This window comes from Cherax quadricarinatus, chromosome 82, assembly GCF_038502225.1.
Source record: "Cherax quadricarinatus isolate ZL_2023a chromosome 82, ASM3850222v1, whole genome shotgun sequence".
Classification (NCBI taxonomy): Eukaryota; Metazoa; Arthropoda; class Malacostraca; order Decapoda; family Parastacidae; genus Cherax; species Cherax quadricarinatus.
This window is the reverse complement of record NC_091373.1, coordinates 12,713,522-12,738,745: the sequence shown is the minus strand read 5'-3', so window position 1 is coordinate 12,738,745 and position 25,224 is coordinate 12,713,522. Positions and strand designations below refer to the sequence as shown.

The window sequence follows — 25,224 nt, the reverse complement described above, 5'->3', positions numbered from 1 at the left end:
TTATAATATAGTATTAAAGGCGTCCTGTTGATGGACTGGCATTATGTACTTTATTATAATTAATTCATTGGATGAAATGGATTGCATTATTCTTTTTCCTCTTATTTAAAATCTTTCTCCAACTCTCGCGACAAATCTGGAAAGTAAAGACTAAAAAAAAATTAGGCGAATCAAATATAAAAGGAATATATAGTTAATACTCACGAGGCAACATTCTACCTTTATTATCTGTGTATATAATTTACTTTAAATGCATGGTTAATTACATTAGAGAACATTAATATGTACATTATACTTAATTACCTTCAACTGGACAATGGGTTTCAAATGATGTTTGTGTGGGATCAACATTGTCAACACCGGGTAGACGTGACTGTGGAAGTCTGACATTGTGAATGCATTTGGTACATTATACAAGGACGCTGGTAAACCCAGGCTTCTATCCATAATCTAAAGGAAGAAAAGCTTATATATTAACTCCATTTATATATTTAAGTAAATTTTCTTTATACAGAATTTGCAGACGATTATAAATATTCCGCATCAAGAATGAGAATTTAACAATTCAGCATCTTTGATGAAAAAATTTCAAGGGAGAACAGCGAGTGATGGGAAGGATATTGTAGAACTTACAGAACTGTCATACTTAAGTTTTAAGAGTTTATGACAGAACTATACACAAACACTAGTCAAAACTATAAATAATCTGACCTAGCATAAAATTATCCAAGTCTACATTACTCACAGCAGGTGAGAATATTTAATTTCACACAATCTAGAACGTATACAGGTATAGAATGTGTGTTAGTGGTTCTGGGAATGATTCCAGAGCCCGGCCTCAGGCAGGTCTTTAAAAGTAACTGAAGAAATTCACAACTAAGAAATATTAATAAGCAGAGGAAAGTAAAATTCGTACGTAATGTATATTTACGTCATTTAATGTCATTTACGTTCACTAGACAGGAAAGACAGTAATCAAAGCATAAAAAACACTAATGCCTTATAAATTGATGAAATTTATTAAAAAAAAAAAAACGCTCCAATGGTTTATTTTTGCTCTTGAGGAAATAAACAGTGGCGGAGGAGACTGCAACATGGGCAGTTAACAACAATGCACGCTAACAAGGACTGCATACTCAGTGTTCATGGTAAGAGTACTAACCAAGGACATCAGCGCAGATGCAAGAAAATCCAAGTCACTGTTGCCAATAGCTGGGATGAGAATCTTGTTCTCCAGTACCTTCAGCAACATGCCTAGCACAGCGCCCAGCACCAACCAATCTAGAGTTAAAATAAGTTTATTTAAAACTAGCAGACAAATTGTGAAACATTAAAATACACCTGACAAACCTTACCAGAATAACATTTCACGCGAGTTCTTTAGATTCACAGTCATGTGAAGTAAATACACATTAAACACATTAAGTTCTAAAACAAATTTAGGACAATTAAATTAGATAAATCATGAAGTTAAGAGATCGAATACTTCACAAGATTGTTAGAGAGAAAAGGTTGAAGACGCTACCGAATGTGAAGAATAATTGAACCAAGAGGTCAGGGGAATTCGATCACAATATCCGAGAAAATACAAAGATAATTTTGGTTCCACTTCTGCTCACCAGGTTACCAGCGACTGATGTGCGTTACATTCAGGTGAAAATAGTGTCATGTAAATATGCAAACCTCCAGATCTGTTAAAGTCTTATCCTGGGCAAGAGTAGAAAAACTCCCAACCTGCTGGAATTAGTATTAGATGAAAGGTATACACAAAGCAGTATAGAATATAGAAAGATTAAAATAAAATATTTATGATGATTTGGTATAATATAGAAAATGTAACAATGCCTCTGATTTAACTTTTAATAAAGTTAAAAATTATATTTGCACATTCCACTGTGCTCTTGGACAACTTTCAGAAATTTTGTATTTATCAAGTTTTAACACACTTTTAGAGTTAACATGTATTAATATAGCAGATTCCTTCTATCCATTATTTATACAAACACACAGTTTAGGTATGGATACAGATCGCAGGTTCCTCGAGATCGGAATATATTTTGTACCAAGTGTACAACCCACGATGGTTATCTCTAAGTGATCTCCAAAACTATTTTGAACGCTGGAAGATCCTACTCTAAGTTTTAAATTGACACATTGACAAGTAACAGTTATCTGAACAAATAAAATTTATTAAAACATTAAAATTCCTTTAGATCCTAAGGCCAATCAGAAAAAAATCTGGACTTTTCACCCGATATAACTAACGTTTTGACGACACTAGGGTCGATGATCTTGCGTACTCACGTAACACTGATTAATGAGTAATAACTTTTTTTTAAATATTCATCAAATTCATTAAATTCAGTTTCTCATACAGTCAGCCCGACAACCGGAATTCAAATTAAAGTATATACTCGAATATAAAGATAAATAGAAATTTGTGGAAAAAAATATTTACCCCTCTCTTGCTGGAGTACAGTAATGATTAGTCTTCTGGCCTTGGTGAAAGAAAAGAGTGATTGGTCGTTCTCATTTACTCTCCTCTGAAAGTTCCCTGTGAAGCTTACAACTCTCACTCTCCTCCTCAACCAACTGGATATTTCTGTAGATAAATTTGTCTTATAAAGTTGTGTTGTACTTTAATAGACAGAAATAGAGTAGTGCAGCAAGGTACTAAGATATAAGTTGTTAGATTGGTGGATAGTTGTGTTAACAGATGGAAGAGTTAGCTTATGATTGACCTAACACTGGAACAGTTATACAGGGGTTTAAATAATGTTATTAATTTTTAATGGACCGAACAGACTCCAGGCTGGGGAACTGATTGCCTCAAATTATTTATCTTCCACATTCCTTCTCTGTATTGAACTGAAGAAGCCAGTGGCTGACTTAACTTCCACAAAGATTCCATAACGTTGAACAAGTGTCTCGTTAACTTGTCTGTTTACTAAACCTTTAATATTTTAATTATCGGTAACATTGTTTGTTTACAAATTAATTTACTTCTCTCTCTACCATGTCAGTAAAACAAGTCGCAGTATTAACGTCATGTTACAGTGGCATTGTTTCCTTTCAATTTGTGAGCGTGTTAATCGTTCTTGTTCTATTCTAGTATCATACAGGACCAAGAGTGTTGTCAGCGGTATCATTTACCAGGTAACAGGTGTCCACCGGAGCATGATTCACTGAACCACCCAGACATAAAATCGTTCAACTGTGAGCTAAGTTACTTGGTAGTCTCCTTTCCCTACGTGAAAGACTGAATGCTCATTCACGCAACACTTCGAAGAATCTGCCTTATTAAAATCATTTTAATCTATAACCAAACTTTAAACCAGAGCTTTGGGGTCGTAGTGGAGTCTGAAGCCATTCTTGGGTTACTGGAGTCGGTAAAATGTAATTAAAGGAGTTGGAGGAACCGCAAATTTGGGAGTAGAAGTCTAAGGTTTCAAGTGTAGACTACAACCCTTCTTAAAATTCTTATAGCTATTCAGAAAAAAAAAATCCTGCCTCGAATCAAAGTGTTAACCACTTAAGGGTACTCAAATTTCACCAAAACTTCTGCATGCATGAAACATTATATGTAAGCCGGTTCAGGTCCAAAGACTATAAAGTAAAACAAATTTGTAATATGTCATGTCTTAAGAGGATTCCTCCACAAGCTGGTCACCAGGAATGGTGGTGTGCTGAAGCATCTATTAAAGAATTATGTAAAAAATTTCCTAGGCTGATTAAACACATCCTGCTGACCCCCCCCCCCCCGCCTTTTCTTTTGGCCACCGAAGAGCAAACCCCAGGTGTCCCAAGGTTATGGGACAAAGATGCTATAGATTGCATTCTACAACAGCCTTCACCTCAAGATTAATTACTTGCTGCCTTAACATTGTCCAGGCATGAACAGAACCCCCAGTTCCGTATGCTGGACGTGGGAGACTATTCAACCTTGACATTTGTGGATCAGTGTGCAGCTGAACTACCCAGCCAGGGTGAAAAAGGCACGCATTAGTCAAAAATGAAACAACCTACTATAGTCTATTAGAGCAGTAATCTCTAGCAATGCATGTTATTTAAGAAAGTTGCACAAGACCATTACCATTGACGATGGGCAGGTCGAAAATCTAACCTAGACTGGAAACATCTTGAGCACAATCTTGAGAGTGAACCAGCATTCACTCAGTCCATCGAGCGAACAGCAGGAAAAAAAAAAAAAACCTACCACCAAGACAAGGGCACAAGTTCGAGTGCCAGGCGTGCACCTGATACAAAAGATAAATGCGAGTTTTAAGTCGCTCGAATTTCACTACCAAGATATGATAACCGAGGGATGGAGGAAAGTGTATTTTGATGGGTATCCAAATAATATAAAACAAATACACAGAAGTAGCTGTCTTGACAGCCACACCTTGCATAGAAAGCCAGGCAATGCGACCATGGCATCGACCGAGGCTTAAAATCAAATATTAATCACCCTACATGTGGAATATATAAATTAAAAATACAGCACTTCTACCTACAGAAAGCAAAATGTTGATTTGCTAATCATAGCAATATATTTAACAATTAGTAATGGTAGAATTACCGACAATGTTAGTTAAATGGACAGCCGCCGCAAACATTTCGTGGCAACATTGCCACAATAAAATGCCACAGTTGCATCCTTGTTCATTTACCTAACATTTTGTAGACAAGTGTTTCAGAGAACATACAAGTTGATAAATTAAACATGTGCAACACTTATCTTTATCCAAAATCAAGACATCAAGACGTTGCACACCTCTAATTTACCTAACATCTACCTCAACGTTTACAAAATGTTTTTCAATTGTAAAATTCTTACTTGGAGGTGAACATGTTAGATATTCAGTGTCCTCTTGCACCAGCACGCAACACTCGTCATCATGATCAAGAGGTTTGCGCTCCAAAATAAGGAACTGAGAAAATTGCGAAAATTGAGCCATTGGATCAACACCACCAACAAAATGTTCATCTGATCTCATAAAACCAATCTGATACTTCTGGTCGACTCTCATCTCTAGGATCATTTCAAGGATCTGAAAATAAATAAGGAAATTTCGCAACCCAATATGCAGTTATATGTTTTGGTGCACAGATGTTATGGAGGAGACCAAATTTCAACTACGTGTTCAAAATTTGCTATAAATGCTTATTTAAATGTGCATGTTCTTAAATGTTTAATACTGAAACACTGAGTAGGTTAGTGTGAAATTATATATGTTAAGTAGTTCTGAAATTCAAAGAAAACTGACAGATAATTTTACCCTTGTGGTAATAAATAAACTATAAATTCTATCACCATGAAAAACACATTATAATCAAACCATGTATAAAATAATCATCAGATTAAAAATCACATTAAAACACTCCTTAATGTTCCCAGAGATCCCTACGGTAACCCAATGACTATAAAAACTATGAAGCAAAATGGCCCAAGTCATGGGCCGACTTAAAAAAAATTTTATCACAGTCATCTGCACTCCACAAGCCGTGTGCATGAGGACAAGCGCACACAGGCTGCAGTCCAGGAAGCAGCATCCACCCGCCAAACGGTACAGGCATCCCCCCCCCCCCCTAAACGACGAGCAACAGGCTCTCTTCCCCACCCTTTTCCTAAGACAGCAGCTGGTGAATACGACACTTACACTAACTGGGGTATCAGATTTGTCGTTTTTTCAGTCAAATACAGAAGTGACACGAGGCAATGGATAAAGTGGTTAGGTATTTTAAGTGTTCAGTCTTTCAGCCTAGATAGGTGTTCTGTTCCTCAGTCTATTAGTCATATTAACAAAGCCTAAGGGATTGAACACTTCATAATTGCCTTTTTATTTCCACCGTCTCCAGTATACAAGTCAATGATTGAAAAAAACCTGCCGAAAGTCAAAACGTCCGGTTAAGATACCCATGTGTTACATAGGTCTGAGTCGTCAATTTGTCGGCAGTTTCAACAATTAATGTAAAAGCTTAAGCTAGGTATCCACGTATGCTGAAACTGAAACCTGTAGAGCAGGCCGAGCACCTCACGGCTCGGATCAAGGGGAAGCTCACCCGACTCAAAGAAGTTCTCGACATGGGGAAAGCATGGAACGCAAACTGTCCTTAAGTGATACTAATTTTTCAAAGTGCAGTGGGGAAAAGTTGGATTAGTATCAGCTCTGGCAGCCACGTACAGATACGGTGGTAGAGAACGCTTTAAAAGAATGTCTAGTGCCCACAGAGCATCCACTTCGAGCGTGTTTGAGAACCTCGACAAGCCCTCGATCATAGATCCACATGAAAGTCACTTGCTACTCATAGGAAGGAACACCACACTATGAGCAACACATGGGTAGCAGGTTCTAACCTGAAACCGGGTAACAGTTGGCACCATCATCAAAGTGGGGAAATCTGTAGTCATTAGAAGCAGCAACTCTACGTTATGTCTACTGCTACCTGAAGCTGGTGGCAGAGTGGGCGAATAACTATTATCAATGAAATGCCGGTGGGGTACAGGGTATTCCCTGTCCGAGACCTTGTCACTGAGGAAGGCGAGAGCCTAACCTGTTAGGACGTTTATTAACAGAGACTACCAAACTCGCTACTTCCTCGTTCAGTGGTGCCGATGATCCAGGATAGGTCAACGAGTGCTGGGTGTATGCACCAGTATTGGCGCCATTAACTTTTAAAGGCACTTCGCCAGGAGGGCCATTAATCCCCAACCTAAGAAAGTCTAGTAATGCGTCTTACTGTCAATAGTGGTCATTCTGTTATCTTACCCATCATGCAACCCAAAACATTGTTAACACATCGGGAATTATTTACCACTGGGTAAAGAGACAGTAAAGACTATTACAGTGTTTCGTCTCGCTTGGAATTGAACCCAGGTCTTCCAGTTTCCAGTCAACATACTCACACGAAGGACATTATGAATGCAAAGACTACAGTAAGTACTTTAAGAACTAATAAATGTAAACAGAACTTACCATGTATCTGACTGAATAGACCTTCTCAAAAATTATTTTATTGCAGTAATGCTGTTCCAGATACGAGAGTAATAATTTATATATCTCAATAGCATGGGAAGATGGTAGTGTCCATATTTTAGCCTTGAAAGCTTGTATCAAACCATCAACGGCAATAACAATGTCATCAGTTTCTCTCTCTCGCAGAGGAGATACTTCCTCTCGTCCATACGGTGCCAGTAGAACCTTCAGAAGCAGAAAGAGGAGGTAGTTATAGATTTCTTTTGGTAATTTACATGCTGCCACTAACACTAGAGCCTAAAAAATATAAAAATCAAGCAAGCAAACTGTTAAAATCACAAATAAATACCCCCTTCCTGAAAATGTCTGAGGTCCTGGTAGGCACCTCATTACACGTTAACTTAAATTGGATCAACAAGTATTAGCCGTGAGGAACTAATTAAAGTTTGCTCCATATTTGTTTTTAGTTTTAAATCACGTCGAATATACTTTGAATTTAAATGTTTTAGAACGGCTTCAACATCTTCACTGGCTCAGGCTTCTTGTACGTATAATAGTACCATCCAAGCTGAGTCTGCGTAGACAAAAATTTTCCAAAACACGAACAGTAATTGAACTTGTGATGCAAATTACAATGCCTCTCAAGATTGTTTAACTAAAATTACAACAGTCTTACCTAAACGAAGACATTTTCACGTCTTTCGTGGCCTCTGATTTCCTATTTTTTATATTAAAGGACAAAACGACACAGTACCGTGACTGGAACAATGCAAAACTAACACTCGCACATATATAAACGCTTATGACTGTTTCTGTCCGACTTGGGCCAGTGACTACTTACTGATATTGAAGTTAGTCATTTTAAAAGACCAACTTGCAAAAACATCTGTCTGCTAGTATGATATAAACAAGAGTTTCCAGACTACACATTTCAAGTAAACTATGATAATCATCTAATATTAAGTGAATGTCTTGTATTAGTGAATGTATACAACGTACATATACAAATGCACGAGCAAACAACACACATTTACGTGCGCATGTATACATACGCAAATTTATACACATGCACAAATACCTATACATTTTCATTATGTATGCATATGCGTACAAGAATAAATACGTGTTCATACGTATACACTATTATAATGAAGCGCTAAACCTACAAATACATTTGCACAAACACACAGTTGCACTCGCATTCAAATGAACATACGTACATGCCAGCTGTGAATCGACCCTTGCAACCACAATTAGGTAAGTACAGAAACTTGGGCACTTGATATTTTGCTGAACTAGGATGTAATTACCACCCTCCACTATTCCTTTAGCTTGTAGGATACTGGGATTCCTTTTTGCTTGTAGGATACCGAGATACCTTTAAAGCCAGTTTGAAAAGTGTATCCTCGACCCCAACATGGTAAGCCACGGAGACACCTACACAACTGCAGCGGGCGAAACATCATCAATAGACTTTACACTACATCTGTGCACCCACATTTCCATCTAGTCGCAGTTTTACATCTCTAAATTAAAACAGTCACAACACAGTGGCTGGAACAATACACAAATAACCCGTACTTCATGAGAAACTCGAGATGTATCTACCAGTCCTGGACCAATCAGTGAGCCAGTTAATGGACTGGGTAATGGTCCACATCGGACGAAATCCTTATTTTCAGTTTCCAAAGTCCGGGTTATTTGTCTAGGGAGAAAGTCCCGCGAGCCAATTCAGGTGTTTTTCGGAGTAGCCTCCTAGTGCCATAGTCAGGTTCTTAAGTTCCTGAAGTACAAGTAAAAGATTGACTTCTAGTACAATCAGATAATTCAAGGAGCTCCTGTGGCCAATTTTTTTTTTTTTTAGTCACTCAAATTACCTCCTGATCCATTTTTCATTTCCCCAGCTTAACTTTAGTTCCCACTGCGTAACAACCATAGCCCTGGGTAGTAGCACAACTTTGATTTATCCAATTTGGTTAAAATTCCTTCCTTTGCTATGATGCCTTCAACAGTAAACATTTCATATTAAAGAAATTTGACAACTAGATATGGGCCAAACCATGAATCTTAAATTTTGAATTTGTACCTAAATTTTCTTACATATAATACTCCAGAGAAATTTGTTTCAGTGTAGACTCAAATTTTTACCTTCTCCAGTATGCCCACCACATCCAAGACGAGGTCTGACTGGTGGGTCAGAACCACCTGGACGAGAAACTTGGCAACACATGTCCTGACCTTAATATCTGTTAGAGTTTCGGCATCATTCAGATTGGTCAAGATTACGTCCCTCACCAGCTCTGTGCCGTAGATATTCCTGAAAGATTCTTTGGAATTAATCAATAGAGAAAGATATTTACGGTCTTTAGCTTTACGTACAAAACCTTTGCTATCTAAATTACTAGAAAGCTAAGTTATATTTCTTGGCCTTAGTTTACAGATAAAGATATATAGTATATTTTTTTCAAAGCCCTGTTCTAAGATACTGGTACACTATGTACCCTTCAAGGCTGCCACCTACGAACACCTAAGCTCTAAACAGTACCAACTGGTTTAAGCAGACGCGCCCATACATCTTAACATTAGTGAACATTTTTGCTAATGCTACAGTAATTACAGTATTAAATGTCTTCAGATAAAAAAAATGGCATTTCCTAGAAAGCTTAATAAAGAAAAGCTCAACAGGGGCTCTTAGTTCCTCTCTGTGGTGTGTGTTTTACAAACACTGACAGCAGTTCATACAAATATATACCATAAAACCCTTTCCACGACTGTCAGATTTGATTACTTTTTTAATGGCAGAAGAGAAAAAATTCATTATAGAAGCGTTTTATAAGAGTTTGCTGTACAGTATTTAGTATAACTGAAGACTACAAACATTCTTATGAATTCTGTATAGAAAAGTACATCGCTAATTGAAGTCTTTAGTTTACTTCCCCCCCCTCCCGGGGGGAGGGGAGTGTGGAAGGCATTCAGGCTTAATTCAAGGAACCGGAGCAGATCCAATTCCCTAGATCAAGAGCCCCTTACCAACATCAAGGAACCTTCCTTGAAGGGTGTGACAGATGTAATATAGCTATTAATAACATGACCAATATAAGTTATATCTAACTGGAGTGAAAGAACAGTGTGGAGTCCTGGTACAATAGTAATCCTGGGCGTCTTCCAATAATTATAACTTTTTTTTCAACAAATCTGCCGTATCCCACCAAGGCAGGGTGGCCCAAAAAGAAAAACGAAAGTTTCTTTATAAATTTAGTAATATATACAGAAGGGGTTACTAGCACCTTGCTCCCGGCATTTTAGTCGCCTCTTACAACACGCATGGCTTACGGAGGAAGAATTCTGTTCCACTTCCCCATGGAGATAAGAGGAAATAAACAAGAAAGAAAATAGAAGAAAACCCAGAAGGGTGTGTATATATATTCTTGTACATGTATGTGTAGTGTGACCTAAGTAAGTAGAAGTAGCAAGATGTACCTGAAATCTTGCATGTTTAAGAGACAGAAAAAAGACACCAGCAATCCTACCATCATGTAAAACAATTACAGGTTTTCGTTGTACACTCACTCGGCAGGACGGTAGTACCTCCCTGGGTGGTTGCTGTCTACCAACCTACTACCTACAATAATTATACCTATTCATAATAATTATTAGACTTTTATGCAAAGTCCACTAACTGAACCTACTTTTGTTCCGTTAAGGCTATATAATTATACAAAAAATAAAGCTTGAGGCAGCCTCACACCCCTCGCATTAACATATTACTGATTTTGTTAAATTTTCTTCTTCTTTCTTTCTTTCAACACACCGGCTGTATCCCACCAAGGCGGGGTGGCCCAAAAGGAAAAACGAAAGTTTCTCCTTTTACATTTAGTAATATGTACAGGAGAAGAGGTTACTAGCCCCTTGCTCCCGGCATTTTAGTCGCCTCTTACAACACGCATGGCTTACGGAGGAAGAATTCTGTTCCACTTCCCCATGGAGATAAGAGGAAATAAACAAGAATAAGAACTAGAAAGAAAATAGAAGAAAACCCAGAGGGGTGTGTATATATGTGCTTGTACATGTATGTGTAGTGTGACCTAAGTGTAAGTAGAAGTAGCAAGACGTACCTGAAATCTTGCATGTTCATGAGACAGAAAAAAGGACACCAGCAATCCTACCATCATGTAAAACAATTACAGGTTTTCGTTGTACACTCACTCGGCAGGACGGTAGTACCTCCCTGGGTGGTTGCTGTCTACCAACCTACTACCTACAATAATTATACCTATTCATAATAATTATTAGACTTTTATGCAAAGTCCACTAACTGAACCTACTTTTGTTCCGTTAAGGCTATATAATTATACAAAAAATAAAGCTTGAGGCAGCCTCACACCCCTCGCATTAACATATTACTGATTTTGTTAAATTTTCTTATACAAGCAAAATGTGGTAAAACAAAATTAGATCAATAAAATTTAAATAATATTTTGAGGTTAAGCACTGTGAAAGCAAACTAAAGATTATAATAAACGTGTCTGAGGGAAATTTATTAGCAAGAGCCGTGAACAATACTGGAACCTGTTTGTATTGTACACATCTTCCAGTATCTCCAGCGCCTTGATCTTAACGTTGGCTCTGGGGTCCGGCCGGTAATGCTGGATGAAAAGCATGTCTAAGTTGTTCAGCCATTTTTCATGAAATGAAGCTGTGCTTTTTGCCTGAAAGTCCATCAGTCTGAGTACAGAATTTTCCTGCAGGAAAAAATGAATATTATGAAAAATACTATACTAATTACACAGTTTTTAAATATACGAAATATTAACTATGTATTTTTACTTACTGGTCGATAATTTGAGTACTTTATGACCAGAACGTAAAAGTCCTCAGGTTTGCCATTAAAGGTCTCTGCCTCCATAAGCTCTTCTATGTACTTCATAACGTCACCAAGAATATCTAATATTGAATCTTTGTCTGGACATTCATCAAGACTGACTGGAAAATACAAGATTCTCATTAACATTTACAAACATTAGGTAATATATCGGCATTACATTTGTACACAGAGCCAACACTACTGGTTACACCTGGGGTGGGTTTCGGGAGTCAACGCCCCCATGGCTCGGTCTGTCCAGGTCTGTGTGGTGGATCAGGGCCTGATCAAGCAGACTGTTACTGCTGGCCGCACGTAAGTCGACGTACGAACCACAGCCCGGCTTGTCAGGTACTGATTTTAGGTATCTGTTCAGCTCCTTGAAGACAGCCAGGGGTCTAATGGTAATACCCCTTATGTATGCTGGGAGGCAGTTGAACAGTCTTGGGCTTTTGACACTTGTCTCAATGTACTCCTGGCTCCTTTGTTTTCCATTGGAAGGGGTGCATCGCCTGCAGTCTCTTTTGCTTTCGTAGGGAATTAGCTTTTAAAAGTAATTCAGTCTAACGGTGAAGAAAAATATAGTTTGACAATAGTCATCACAACTGATCTTTGCAATAAAAGGCATACGAAATAAAATAAAAAAATTAGACGAAAATGTCGGATGGTAAATCCATGAAGACACTAAAGGTCTTACAATACTTTGTACAGTTTAATGAATATTTACAACTTTCAATAACATCAACTATAAGTCAGTTGACCAAATGAAGCAGCTGACAGATCGCTCCAAGTTTATCCTGTTACCTGTCGATATGTCTCAAAAGGCTTTCAAACGAGCTGATATAGGCAACAGCTTTTAGCTTTCAAGTTAGGAACTTTAACCTAACCTTGTAAAGCCGTGTATAACCACGTGATGGGTTCAGTAGGTAACCATAGCTAGCCTTGGTCCAACATTTTTAAAATGTTAGCAAATACACCTTTGAGAAGTTTCAAAAGCCTTACTACTTTCGAGCCCGGCCATGGGCCAGGCTCGCACGTTGAGTTTTAATAGGAAAATATAGAGCATAAGGAAGTCCCAAAAAATTTAAAAATGTGACGATCAAAGTGTAAACCGACCTCAATATTATTGGTTATTTTAAGAACTGACAGCACACCCCCGACAGCACACCCCTGACAGCACACCCCTGACAGCACACCCCTGAGTGCGAGAGAGACACCCGCACCCCAAATTAAAAGAGGAACACTACAGTCACTCCGTCACTTACTAGTGTTCCTATAGGCATTATTCATCATTTCCAGGACGACGCTCCATGTACTTTCTTTCATTGTAGTACCTTGGCTGGACAATAACTTCTGGACGCTCATGGCTACCTCAAAAACCACTAGTTTACTGGGGTTTTGACTGGCCTGTAGAAAATCATGCAATATTTCAAAAATTCGAAAAAGTCTGTGAAAGGAAAAAGTGGATAGAGATACAACAATGATGGTAGAATTACATATAAAGTATTAGGGGAAAATAACACTGATGCAGCAAATTAGATTTTACTGTGGCAACGTTTCGCTCTCCAGGAGCTTTGTCAAGTTGTTACAAACTGCTTGATAAAGCTCATGGAGTGAAACGTTGCCACAAAATGTTATTAGTTGCACCTTCTTACCTTTAACAAAACTAAATGTCCAACAGTCAATCACTTACAACTTAATTTGATTACCGAATTATTTCTAGACAATTTTCCTTGACACTGACCAATATTGTAAGAAATATTTTAGGCTTCGCCGGATTTCAGTCCTGAAAGTATAAAGTACCTCGTCTACACTCTTAAGAAATTGTCAGAGAAGATCTGAAGTATGACAGTAGCGGTGAGACAGCTGCTGAACGTATGATTGTGGGTGGGCACGAGTTGGGGAAGGGGGGGGGGGTTATGTTCAGGATCACTTAAGTTGGAGACAATCGCTATTAAAAAAAAAAAACAGAACCAAGAGCTAGAGGATTCGACTTCCCTGTAATTAATATATATTTAAATACAGGTGTCAAAAGAATGCACCAAGTCAGTTTCTCGTCAAAAGATGTCGGTGGTATCGCCAGCTCAGTATACTGGAAGGGGAGGGGGGAGCGTTCCATTACAACTACGTGAAGTACTAAAAATATGCTGCTGCTGAGCTACCGATACCAAACCATTCAAGCCTCCTATTAATACTTTACATAAACAGCTTAATGAAACCGATGAAATGTTTGCCATCTCGCGCCAGTCCTGGCCTTGGAGATTTACAAAGTACTAGCTTCATTCTACCAACAAATTAACACTTTCATTATCAGCTTGCTACCGATTTAACAAATTCACATATTTCACATTAATCAAACAAACCAATTAAAAGTAGTCCAAGTATTTTGTACATTCATTAGTCCATAACCTAAATTTGTTTCGCTTCATTATTCGTGTTAGCATTAGACGAAAGGGGAAAATGCTCATTTATGCTAAGAGATGCTAAGTTTTCATGCGAGCATTGTGGGCAAAGTAATACCCTTGAAAAGAACCCATAAGCACAAGACAGTTATAACGGGAGGAAGTATTACACTTTACCATATAAATGTAAAAGATGCCAGTAAGTGCAGCGAATGGCATCTTTTAATGTAGCCGATCTCTTCCCAGAGACGTAGAGGGAGCTTCCCAACGGGGCAGGGAAAGTGAGATACTACATGAACAGAGAGGTGGTAACTGGAAAGAAAAGAGCTAATGTAGGCGAAGGTAAAAAGGACCGAGTAAACAGGGGCAACGAACAAATTAAGAAAGTTTACTAACATCAGTGACTATCCCTATATATGGAAGGATTGTGGAGGTCATGAGAGCGAACATAATAGCGAAGGCAATGAGCATCACTGCTATCGGTCAAGGATGAAATATTCGCCTCAGCATAGAGGCTCTCAACAAGCACCGAGGGATAAACTTAATCCCTGATGATGGATGTGATCAAGGCTAGAAAAAAGTTGCAGGAGAGGCCGCTTAATATATCTGGTCGCCACAATAGTTACGATAAAATTAGGGCTGAATGTAGTTGAAGGAGAGTTCTACGATCAGCCCCTCATGAAAGATGAGCGAGGGTTTTAAGGAGGTTCAGCCGGCAAAACAAGTTGCTTTCAGAGAGGAAATGTGAGGTTTCCAGGATAACCGATAGTCAAACAGAAGGCCGAGAAACCTGACCGTATCACGTTCTGGGATACGTGAGCCATATAAGTACAAGGGATGATCAGAGACGACTGAACGTATAGTTTAAGTAATTTGGAGAGTTTTAGTACTAGAAAATTTAAACTCGCTAGTAGTGGCCCAATAGGAAACACGATTGACCGCATACTGGAGACAAACTCCAATGAGGTGACAGCGCCTGCACAAACTGTAGCAGTCATCAACAGTGATGACCAAATATTAGATGGAATAGATGCCAGATCATTTATAGCAAGGAAAAAAAATGTGCTCAGAACACATCCCTAGGGGACACCTTCAATTTGGACAGCCTGGGGAAAGCATATTAACCCGAGCGCTGAAATGTCTCTGTTAAGAAGTGCTTAAGAGAAAAAAATGATAGATTGCCTCGGGGGGCCTAAGGAGTGGGTCTGGGCAAAGATGTTACGTCTCCAAGTTGTGTCATTTGCCTTAAAGATCAAAATAGATGGCGATAACCGAGTGGTTATTGGCAAAGGCATTACGAACTTACGTATCCAAGCGCAGTAAAGGGCCATTGGTAGAAGAGCCCTTACAAAAGCCATATTGACTAGTGGAGAGTATCGAGTCTCCATACCACACCAAACGTCTATGTACCAGACGTTCCATCACCTTGCAAACTGCACTGGTAAAAGCAATGGGACGATAGTGGGAGGCATCATGTCCCGTAGTACCCGGTTTGCGGAAAGGGAGAACAATGGCAGATTTCCACAGGTGGGGAAGAACTCCTTGTGACCAAATAATTGTCTTAAGAGGACATCAAGAGCTGACTGATGTAAATGCTGGAGCATACGAATACGAATGCAGTCAGGCCGAGCTGCCGATGATCGGCAAGCGGAGTGCTGTCTACAGTTCCAGAAGTGTAAAAGGCACATTATAAGATTCTTCTCTGATAGAAAAGTTTAAGGGCTCTAACTCAGACTGGGAGGAAAGAAACGAGGAGGCTTAGATGGAGCCCCTGAGAGATACTGACAAGATTACCAATTTCGGTGGCAACGTCAAGAGGGTTTGCTATAGCGACGCCGGCATTTTAAGAACATAAGAAGGAACACTGCAGTAGGCCTACTGACCCATGCTGAGCAGGCCCATGTCCCCCCCCCCAGGATTAGCCTAATGACCCACCAACTCTGGTCACCTCCACTCAAGGCAGGAGCACGGCACCAGACCCAGCAGCACAAGCTAGTCAGGTCCAACTCATACCCACTTGTGTATTTATCTAACCTATTTTTAAAACTACACAACGTTTTAGCCACAATGACTGAACTCGGGAGTTTGTTCCATTCATACACAACTATTACCAAACCAAGCCGAAGTGACTGTAGAAACAATCCCGCCAGCAAGTGCGTTTAGAGTCACTGATGACACGACAGGCGACCGCTCTCTTCTGCTTAAAATCAAGGGGAGTCTCTGGTTCTATTGTACCGATACCTGCCCCACGCAGCGAGTTTCAAACGTACTGCACGAGCACAAGCACGAGACCATCAAGGCACGCACCTGAGAATGCCTGCCCGAGGTTTGGGGTATAGAATATGAAGCTGCAGTTAAAACCGAGGTCGAGAAGAGGTGTAAAAGCTCATCAATTGAGGAAGAAGGATCCTCACTACAAGCAGTTTGAACAGCAAAGATCCCAGATAAATCAGGTAAAGTCTAGTACATTTGAGGAGCAAACCGAGAGATCTATGCGAGAGAATGGGTACGAGGATCAAAATGGGTGAGAGTACCCGTATTTAAAACAGGAGAGAAGCGAGAAAAGCCTCAAACTGAATGCCAAGGGAGTCACTGAGCTGCCCCTCCCCCAGAGGAAATGGTAAGCATTAAAATCGCCAAGTAACAATAGTGGAGGCGGTAAGGAAGAAACCAGAAATGCAACATCTGCGATAGATAATGACCGAGGAGAGATGCAAAGAACAGATTGTATGCCCCTTATTCAAGTGGATGCGGGCTGCAGTGTAATGCAGCGAAGTAAGAATAGAGTTGTTGGTATGGAATACCAGTGCGTATAAGTGCACTTTCATTAAAGGTTTCATCAGGAAAAGGATCCAATGAATATAATAAAACAGCTTGAAATAGGATGGAAAACAGATGAGCGTAATTTGAGTTCCTGTAAACGGGAAAACTGGGAGAGCAACACCTGAAGCTCATCCAGGTTACCCGAGGCCAGGGATATTCCACTGCAAGTAAGCCATGATTTGCGATGAGAGATACAAGAAATCTGGTATCTTCGGATAGAATGGCTAGAAAAGTCAGTATTTGGAGGCAGCGGAAAACGCACAAGCAGCAGAGTTCTGGGAGGCTGCGAAGAAAAGTTGTGCAGACGGAGAAGAGTGGAAAGGGACAGGAAGTTGATCGGTGTCCATCAATGGTCTAGTCTCTTCAGTATATTCGGAAATAGCTTCAAGTGTTTCGGAGGACAAGCACGTTGTATGTGGGACGATATTGGAGGTGGAAGGAGTAGGGTGAGTAAAGATCCAGGCGACGATGTAATGTACCGAAGTAAGGTGAGACGAAAGGGTAGAGGGAACTGGAGAAGCTTGGGAAGGGACAGGAAAGGAAGCGACCTGGGAGGGGGCAGAGGAGTAAGAAACTTGGGAGAGGACAAGGGAGGAAGGTACTGTACGAGAATGAACCTCCACTCTTAACAGTGCCAGTTAAGAGGTGAAGAACCAGGTACAGACTAGAAAGGAAAAATATGTGCAGGTAGAAGAGACGGATTTTTTGAACTTCGGAGAAGTAGAGGGGAGATGGGGAAGAGTTGTTGTACGGGGTCTTAGATAAACTGAGTCAGAAGAGGAAGAGGAGAGCAGAATGAGGTGTCGAGGTAGGGACCTCAGTCCAGGACAGCAAAAGAATTAGACACAGGGATGACTGTAGAAGAGGTGACCTCAGAGGAGGCTATGGAAGTTGGGACCCCAGGAATGGGGTGACCATATTTCGCTGGGTGACCAAAATGCCAGCAATTTCTACACTGTTGCAGTGTAGGGATCACCTTTTCAACTTGCAAACGGTGTCCCGCAATATAAACCGAGGACGGAAGCTCATGGTAGTCAAAAGTTAAGCGAGCTATATTACAAGGGTAGTCTTCTCTAAGGAGACGCTACCCAGAAAAGGGGGCAGCCGGATACCCGCCACAAAGCATACTTTCTTTGGCCACCATCCCCGGAATCTGAAAGGCAGCTTCCAGAGTTACACCAGTCACCCGAAAGACACCCAACACAATCCCCCGGTGAGCCAGAGGGGGAGTGGGACATCCCCAGGTGATCCAGATTCCATGGCAAACTACACCACTGCCACGGACCTCAACGGAATGGGATGAACCACGGTACCCTTCCCCCTACCTAAGAACGAGTGCGCCTGTGGGAAGAATCCCAAAGGCTGAAAACGGGAAGGGGATAGGGAAGGGATGGGGAGAGGAGGAAAGGAAAAGGAGGGATTGGGAAGATGGGATAGGGAAGGGGAGATAATTAGGCTTGATCTGAAGGAGACCACAAGGTCTAATTCCTCAGACCAGGAGCCTCCTCTTCGCGCCAAGGAGCCTCCTTGAAGAGGACTATATACACAAATAACCCGCACAGAAAAGCTTATGAGGAAGTTTCGGTCCGAATTCTCCTCTCTTCTCTATGTGCGGGTTAGTTGTGTATTTTTCCCAGTCACGGAATTTTGCCTATTTTGATTTGATGAAGTCCTACTATAGGGCGAAACAGTCTAATAACACTCTTCGCTCACTATATTTTAGATTCTTTTGTCAGTCAGCTTAACATTAGTGTTGAAATTACAAAAGCAATACTTGTACAAGTGAACAATACTTTTTTGTACTAACTGTGGTTATTGATGGATATAGCGATACAATTTCGCAGTCCAACGTCTCTATCTTCTTTGGTCCCCATAATACATTAGCCAAGAAGAAGAGTGATCCTCGCGCAATCAACTCGTCAGTCGCATTCACAAGTATCCTGCACAGAATGTTCAAGCAAGTCCGACCATGTTCCGCACTAAAGAGTGAGCGAGTTATCTGGAAATGAAGGAAGGATGGCAACATTCAACATTAATGCGTTATGATCTTCCAAAAGGATCATAGAAAGGAATTTAATAAGTATTATTAAGCCATGTGATGTGGAGTTATGATACAGTCTTACCAAACCACGGGCGGGGATAGAACCCGCGATCAGAGTCTCAAAACTCCAGACCATCGCGTTAGCCAGCTGGCCCAGTGGCTAACGCGATGGTCTGGAGTTTTGAGACTGATCGCTGGTTCTATCCCTCCCGTGGTATGGTTTGTTTACAATCTTGTAATTACGATTTCGTGAGTCATGTTACAGTCTTCAGTATCAAGGTTTACTATTTTCAATTTTAAAATTAAGATAATTTTAAGTGAAAATAAATGATAAATTCGTTAAGATAATGGGGTACTGCAAACTCTTAAACGAGGTATCTTACCCTAAATGTTAATTGAGCAATTTTAGGCGAATTAACAACCCTAACGAGAGCGTAAAGGACAGTGTCGAGTGCTTCATAGTGCATAGAATTGTAGGCGATGAGAGATTCCAAGACATTAAGACAGCAAATAGCTTCTGCCTCGCTTAACGCTCCATGAAGTCGAATTGAAATAATCCTGCAAAGACTGACAATATTTTCACGAGATACTGGACAAGTAATCACAAATGCATTAATATCCATCATTGCATATCAAACAAAAAAAAATGCTGGCGAAACTTAAGAACCTCTCTATATCCGAAAAAGTTCGAAGCTCCAGGCAGGTTTATATTGTAGCGCCTTGTGGAGGCAAATTAAGCTTGTTCTATTAGGCCTAATGTAAACTATACAACTTTTCATGCAGTGAAAGTAATGAGAATTTTCTGTACATTTTTCCTTTACTTCCATGTTGGCCACCCAGCCCTGTGATTGCTAACACTAAATGCAAACCTGTGGAAAACTTTTGCATCGAGAGTGCACATCTAGTTAGAAAACATCTTATCTCCCTGATTCACCCCGACAACAAACTACATGATAACCACCTGGTGGTTCACAATTACACTCACTCACCCGCTGACTATAAACCCAGAAATACTAATCTTAATCTTAAAATAATAAATCCTAACTAGTCATAAGTTTGCCTATGATACTCCAATATATACACTTTGTATTGTGCCAAAACAAAAGCATTCACATTGCTAAACTCTCAAATTATAATGTAGTCACAGCCTTAATACCATAATCTGTAAGGATTTAATGTTAAGAATTAATCCAAGTCTGCTCGAAATGCCTAGCCAGGCTAGGTGTCCTAGTGGCCCCCTCGGTAATTAGTATTTTATAACATGTAAACCACACAATACCCAAAACCTGTAAACCCCACATTGTAACCCTTATAGAGAATAAACTTGAATTGAATTGAATCTCTTAACGTAAACATCTTTCCTCGAAACAATGTCTGCCAATGAATTTAAGGTTAATACAAGTTGGATAAGTATCGTTACCATTGGTATACAATACCGACAAGTTGACAAGACATTTACAACACCTGGGTATCTATTGCTGTAAAGTTACGACTGCACAACAAGCTTCACTCGAATAAAGGTGAATACAGCATTGGAAGCAAAAGTTTTTGACCATCAGTCATGACCACGACAACCTTCCTAAGGTGGCCTACAATCATGTAAAAAGAGACTATGTCGGTATAAAATACTGACAAATTGATTTTTAACATGTGCAACAGTTGGCTATCTGTTATTGAAACGTTTCGCCTAACCAGTAGACTACTTCTGTCAAATACAAAGGCAGGAGGTGTAGTAGTGAAATGAAAATATAATGTCGAACCCGTAGCTCGACTGCTAGCTCTCACAGAGGTCCGGAGATCGATCGTCGATACGTCTGGAAAACATTGGGACGTGTTCCCTCAAGACACCTTTGCAACAATAAGGATACCAAACTGATACACATGTCTTTACTATTGTTGTTTTCTGTTATATTGAGCTGTGTGACGAGCCTCTTGGGCAGGAGAAAAATTTCAGCAATGTACCTCAGGTATTGCATGCATTTTATTGAATGTATAATTGCCATTTATATAAAGGTGCTTGAATACAAATTAGTTAACATTATTAATGTTTGCTTCTCAAAGCCGTAAACCATAACCAACTAACCTTAAAGAATTTTGAACCATGACATTAATAAACAATTACCAGTGATTAACATTCCAACAAGTACATGGAATGATTTATGAAGGGATCATTATAAAAAAAATTTATTATACTTCTTAGAGGTGATGAATTCGTTAGCAGATGTAGTGGTATACACCCGTGTACGAAGAACTGGACGGGCAGCAATTTATGATACGAGACAAATGGTTTAAAGTTTTAAGCCACTTCAGTTAAAAGGAAAGAATTAATCTACTTTAAAATTTTGTACATTTTCTACAAACTTAGCGACGTAGAAACTTATTTCCACCAATTTTTTTTTTTTTTTTTTTTTTTTTTTTTTTTTTTTTGTAAATTAAAGACTAAATAGCTAGAGTTTCCTTCAACCTTAAAAACTGGGATGTCCAATTAAAAAAAAAGTATATTAAAGATGTACAGATGGCCAAGTATTAAATTATATATTATATACCTAAAGTGTTTAGTCAGAACTCAAAAAACTAAACTATGAACACTTACATGGCAAAACCATAAATTACATTCCCTTGCAAAGACGAAGAGTTGAATTTCACAAGATTGTTGACAACGTTTAAAACATCATTCGACCGAGGTGAATCTAGAAGATCTTTTAACCATTGTACTATTAATAAGCCAGCGCGTTCCTCAATGTGTTCAATGTTCTTTCCCTGGCATATAATACCACTTAGGAAGTCAAAGCTGAAAATTCAGTTTAAATTAATAAAATCCAAATATTACATTACTATTCAGGTGCTGTATTTCATAAATTTAGAAAAGTTACAGTAATACATTTTAACACTTAAATCGTGCAATTCAATTCTCTAAAGAATCACAAAATTAAAAAAAGTTTTTGCAGAATGGTTTAAATACATTTATATATCAAACCATACCCTCGGCCGGGTTTGAACCCGCGGTCATAGTCTCAAAACTCCAGACCGTCGCGTTAGCCACTAGACCAGCTAGCCACAATAAGATTCATCCAACTAGGTATATTTCTACACCATAGGAAGGTTAGCACAGGCACCACTGTGACCACAAATGCAAGTTTTTACAGACGAATCTCCAGCTATCGTGGCCGTGACGAACTCTAGCTCAAGTCCCTTCACTGCCGTCAAGATGACTCAAGAAATCGTAATGACACGATTGCAAACAAACCATACCCTCGGCCGGGATTGAACCCGCGGTCATAGAGTCTCAAAACTCCAGCCCGTTCAATCCCGGCCGGGGGTATGGTTTGTTTGCAATCGTGTCATTACGATTTCTTGAGTCATATTTATATATGCTCAATAATAGGTCACATGGAGAAACTCGTCTGAGCGTCTCCATGAGGATTATTAATGAACACTGACAAGTGCTCATTAATAACCCAGTATTATAATGATCACTGACAAGTGCTTATTATACTACTTTTTCCATACTGATATATTGCATTTGTAGAAGTTAGATATTAAATTTAGCCATACAAGGCAGGCAAGACAACTTCCAACTCCCAGGTTATTACCCGCCATTTATATTAATAAAAGTTTAATATTTACTAAATATGTAATCACTAGTCAGGCTAATGAAACAGTTACAAACGCTACATAGAGGGAAAAAAATACATACACAAGATGCTTTTCCTTCTCAAAATTCAGACTAATGTGATTGAAGAATACTAGCCGCATATATCCCATGTCGTCACTATGGGCCAGAGCCAGAGCAGTAAGCATCTTCAGTGTTGGGCGAGAACGTTCAGCGGGAGAGTGCGCAACCACCAGGTCCTTCACTTCTTTCCATATCTTAGCAATGCCACTCTGAATTGGGGGAAAAAAAAGCATTCGTCTTATTTTTATATATAATGTAATCAATCTAGTAACCTGAAACGAGTTGCCAGACTTAAGCTGGCCTTTAATAAACCAACGTAACACATTTAAAGTATATCATTGAATTAACTTAACCTGTTTACCTAATCTAGAGTAAACAGTTTTAATCTCAGCTTTAATCTCTGAACAGACAGGCAATAAGACATGCTAAAGACAGAACAAGAGCTTTACAATGTGCCAACCTCTGGTAGTTTCCTTGTGGCCAACAGTTCAGTCAGTTCTGTGATAGCTTTGAGCCGGGTAGCAAGTGGAGAGGCTGAAGAAAGTTCTGTAATCAGTTCTTTCGTTACAGTAATTCTTAGCCCAGGAGGGACATTACCTCGATCTGTCCTGAACCATCTCTTTAGTCTCTCGGGAAATTTCCCCTTGTCCTTGCTCATACCGGATTTATGAAGATCAGCAGACTAAAGTGAAAGGAATAAAACTGATAAAACATAAGTAATATTAAGGTACAAGTTTTTTCAATGCTTTACAACAACCGGGCTGCATATATCCCAGGCGGTACACTTCCCAAAATCAACTGCAGATAAATTGTTCAGAGTACCGACAAGTTGATAAATTAGACAGACTTTGGTATCTTCATTGAGGAAACTTTTCGCCACACGGTGGTTTAATCGGTCCAGTACAAAGAATGGCTGAAGATCATGAGGAGTTTGAGGTAATCAATCCCTCAGCTTGGAGTCTATGTCAGACGTTCATCACGATTGATGGACTGATTACATCGACTCCAGGCTGAGGAAAGGTTACCACAAACTCTTCCTTATCTTCAACCATTCTTTGTATTGGACTGATGAAGCCGCTGTGTGGCGAGACGTTTCCACAAAGATACAAGTGTTGCACAAATCTAATTTATCAGCAAAATTAAAAAAAAAATCTACAATTATCTGGGATAGTTAAACTACAGCAAATTCATTTCAAAAGTGGCTTTAAATCCCTAATCTTATTACAGTATCCCAACAAATCCTCGACTCCCAAAAAGTTGTCCATCGCCACGCAAATACTTTAAATCTTACACATACCAGACCCTGCAAGTTAAACCTATAATCCTTACCACAAAGAACACACATTCACCCTGATGCTCAGTAAAATATTCACGGAATTAAATTTTCCTATAAATAATACATAAATAAAATTTAAATAAATATTGTCTAAAGTTCCCAAAAAGAACTTAAAAAAAATTCCAACAGATGCCAGACTCTGCAAAATATATGCTAGTTAAGAGGCACATCTCAACAGTGGGGTAGAATGGCCCCTCAAGCAGGTAAACACTGGCAAGGTGTCCAGAATATTAGAGAAATTTATAAAAATTCTTGCTTTATAGAAGAGGAACAAGACATCCTGCCAAAGCCTTTTTTCTGTACTCATTTGTAGGTCCCTCTCGGCCTGTCACTTACCAAGTCTTTTAATATAAACCAAAATATTCTCAGGCCCACTGGTAGTCTTTGCTACATTAGTTGGACAAAAAAAACTAATTCCAGCATTTAATGTTTATGCACTCACCCCCCCCCCCTCCTCCCAAGTCAAAGTCCATTCTCCAGAAGTCAACAATGGTGAAAACCACTCCATACAATGTAAAAAATTTATGGTACGAGAACAGACCAATAATTAAATGCATCGCATTATCCAGCTAACGAGTATCTATCTAAATTTAACCACCCAAAATTAAAACCAACCAAGAACGTTAAATTAATATTCTCAAAAATCCCATGTCAATTAAACTTAATGCTAAGCATTACTCTATTTTTCCAAGATATTAACAATTGTCCTATCAATAAAGGAATATACACTAGTGATTAAGTGAAGACTAGATAGTCAACAGAAGCTTCAGAAACAGATTTACTTATATTATCAGAACTAAGCGCTAAACCCACTAGGGTCATACAACGTTGCAGGTTCACCTATAAATGGCTGGACGTGTATAAAGCAACACTTTTCGTTGTGATAATTCTTGTGGAATGACCCCCCGACCCCCGTACCCCAGTACCCTCGACCCATACACTGCGTTGAGGGTAAGGCTGAGTATCGGTAATGGAATTATTACTCTGGAGGAAGCAACCCCCTCATGGGAAGTTCTTCGATGCCAAAGGGGGGGGGGGCTCTTGACCCAAGGAATTGGACTTGCCCTCCCCTTGGATCGAACCTAAACGCCTCCCAGGCACTATACAA

The 25,224-nt window shown here is 39.4% G+C and overlaps 1 protein-coding gene across 2 annotated transcripts in view; it reads right to left on the bottom strand.

The window, feature by feature from the left end:
- Window positions 1–25,224, bottom strand: part of LOC128702835 (tuberin-like) — a 61,398-nt gene that overhangs the window by 22,174 nt on the left and 14,000 nt on the right. For both annotated transcript variants that reach the window (XM_053797259.2, XM_053797260.2), the window contains exons 2-15: window positions 23,241–23,462; window positions 22,802–22,989; window positions 21,698–21,895; window positions 19,488–19,662; window positions 18,871–19,062; window positions 13,104–13,245; window positions 11,809–11,960; window positions 11,547–11,719; window positions 9,126–9,294; window positions 6,978–7,202; window positions 4,838–5,051; window positions 2,459–2,602; window positions 1,163–1,281; window positions 304–450 (exon numbers count right to left, since the gene is read on the bottom strand). In XM_053797259.2, coding sequence (XP_053653234.2) covers window positions 304–450; window positions 1,163–1,281; window positions 2,459–2,602; window positions 4,838–5,051; window positions 6,978–7,202; window positions 9,126–9,294; window positions 11,547–11,719; window positions 11,809–11,960; window positions 13,104–13,245; window positions 18,871–19,062; window positions 19,488–19,662; window positions 21,698–21,895; window positions 22,802–22,989; window positions 23,241–23,438 — 2,436 coding nt within the window. In that variant the 5' untranslated portion in view covers window positions 23,439–23,462. The remainder of the gene's footprint in view (window positions 1–303; window positions 451–1,162; window positions 1,282–2,458; window positions 2,603–4,837; window positions 5,052–6,977; window positions 7,203–9,125; window positions 9,295–11,546; window positions 11,720–11,808; window positions 11,961–13,103; window positions 13,246–18,870; window positions 19,063–19,487; window positions 19,663–21,697; window positions 21,896–22,801; window positions 22,990–23,240; window positions 23,463–25,224) is intronic.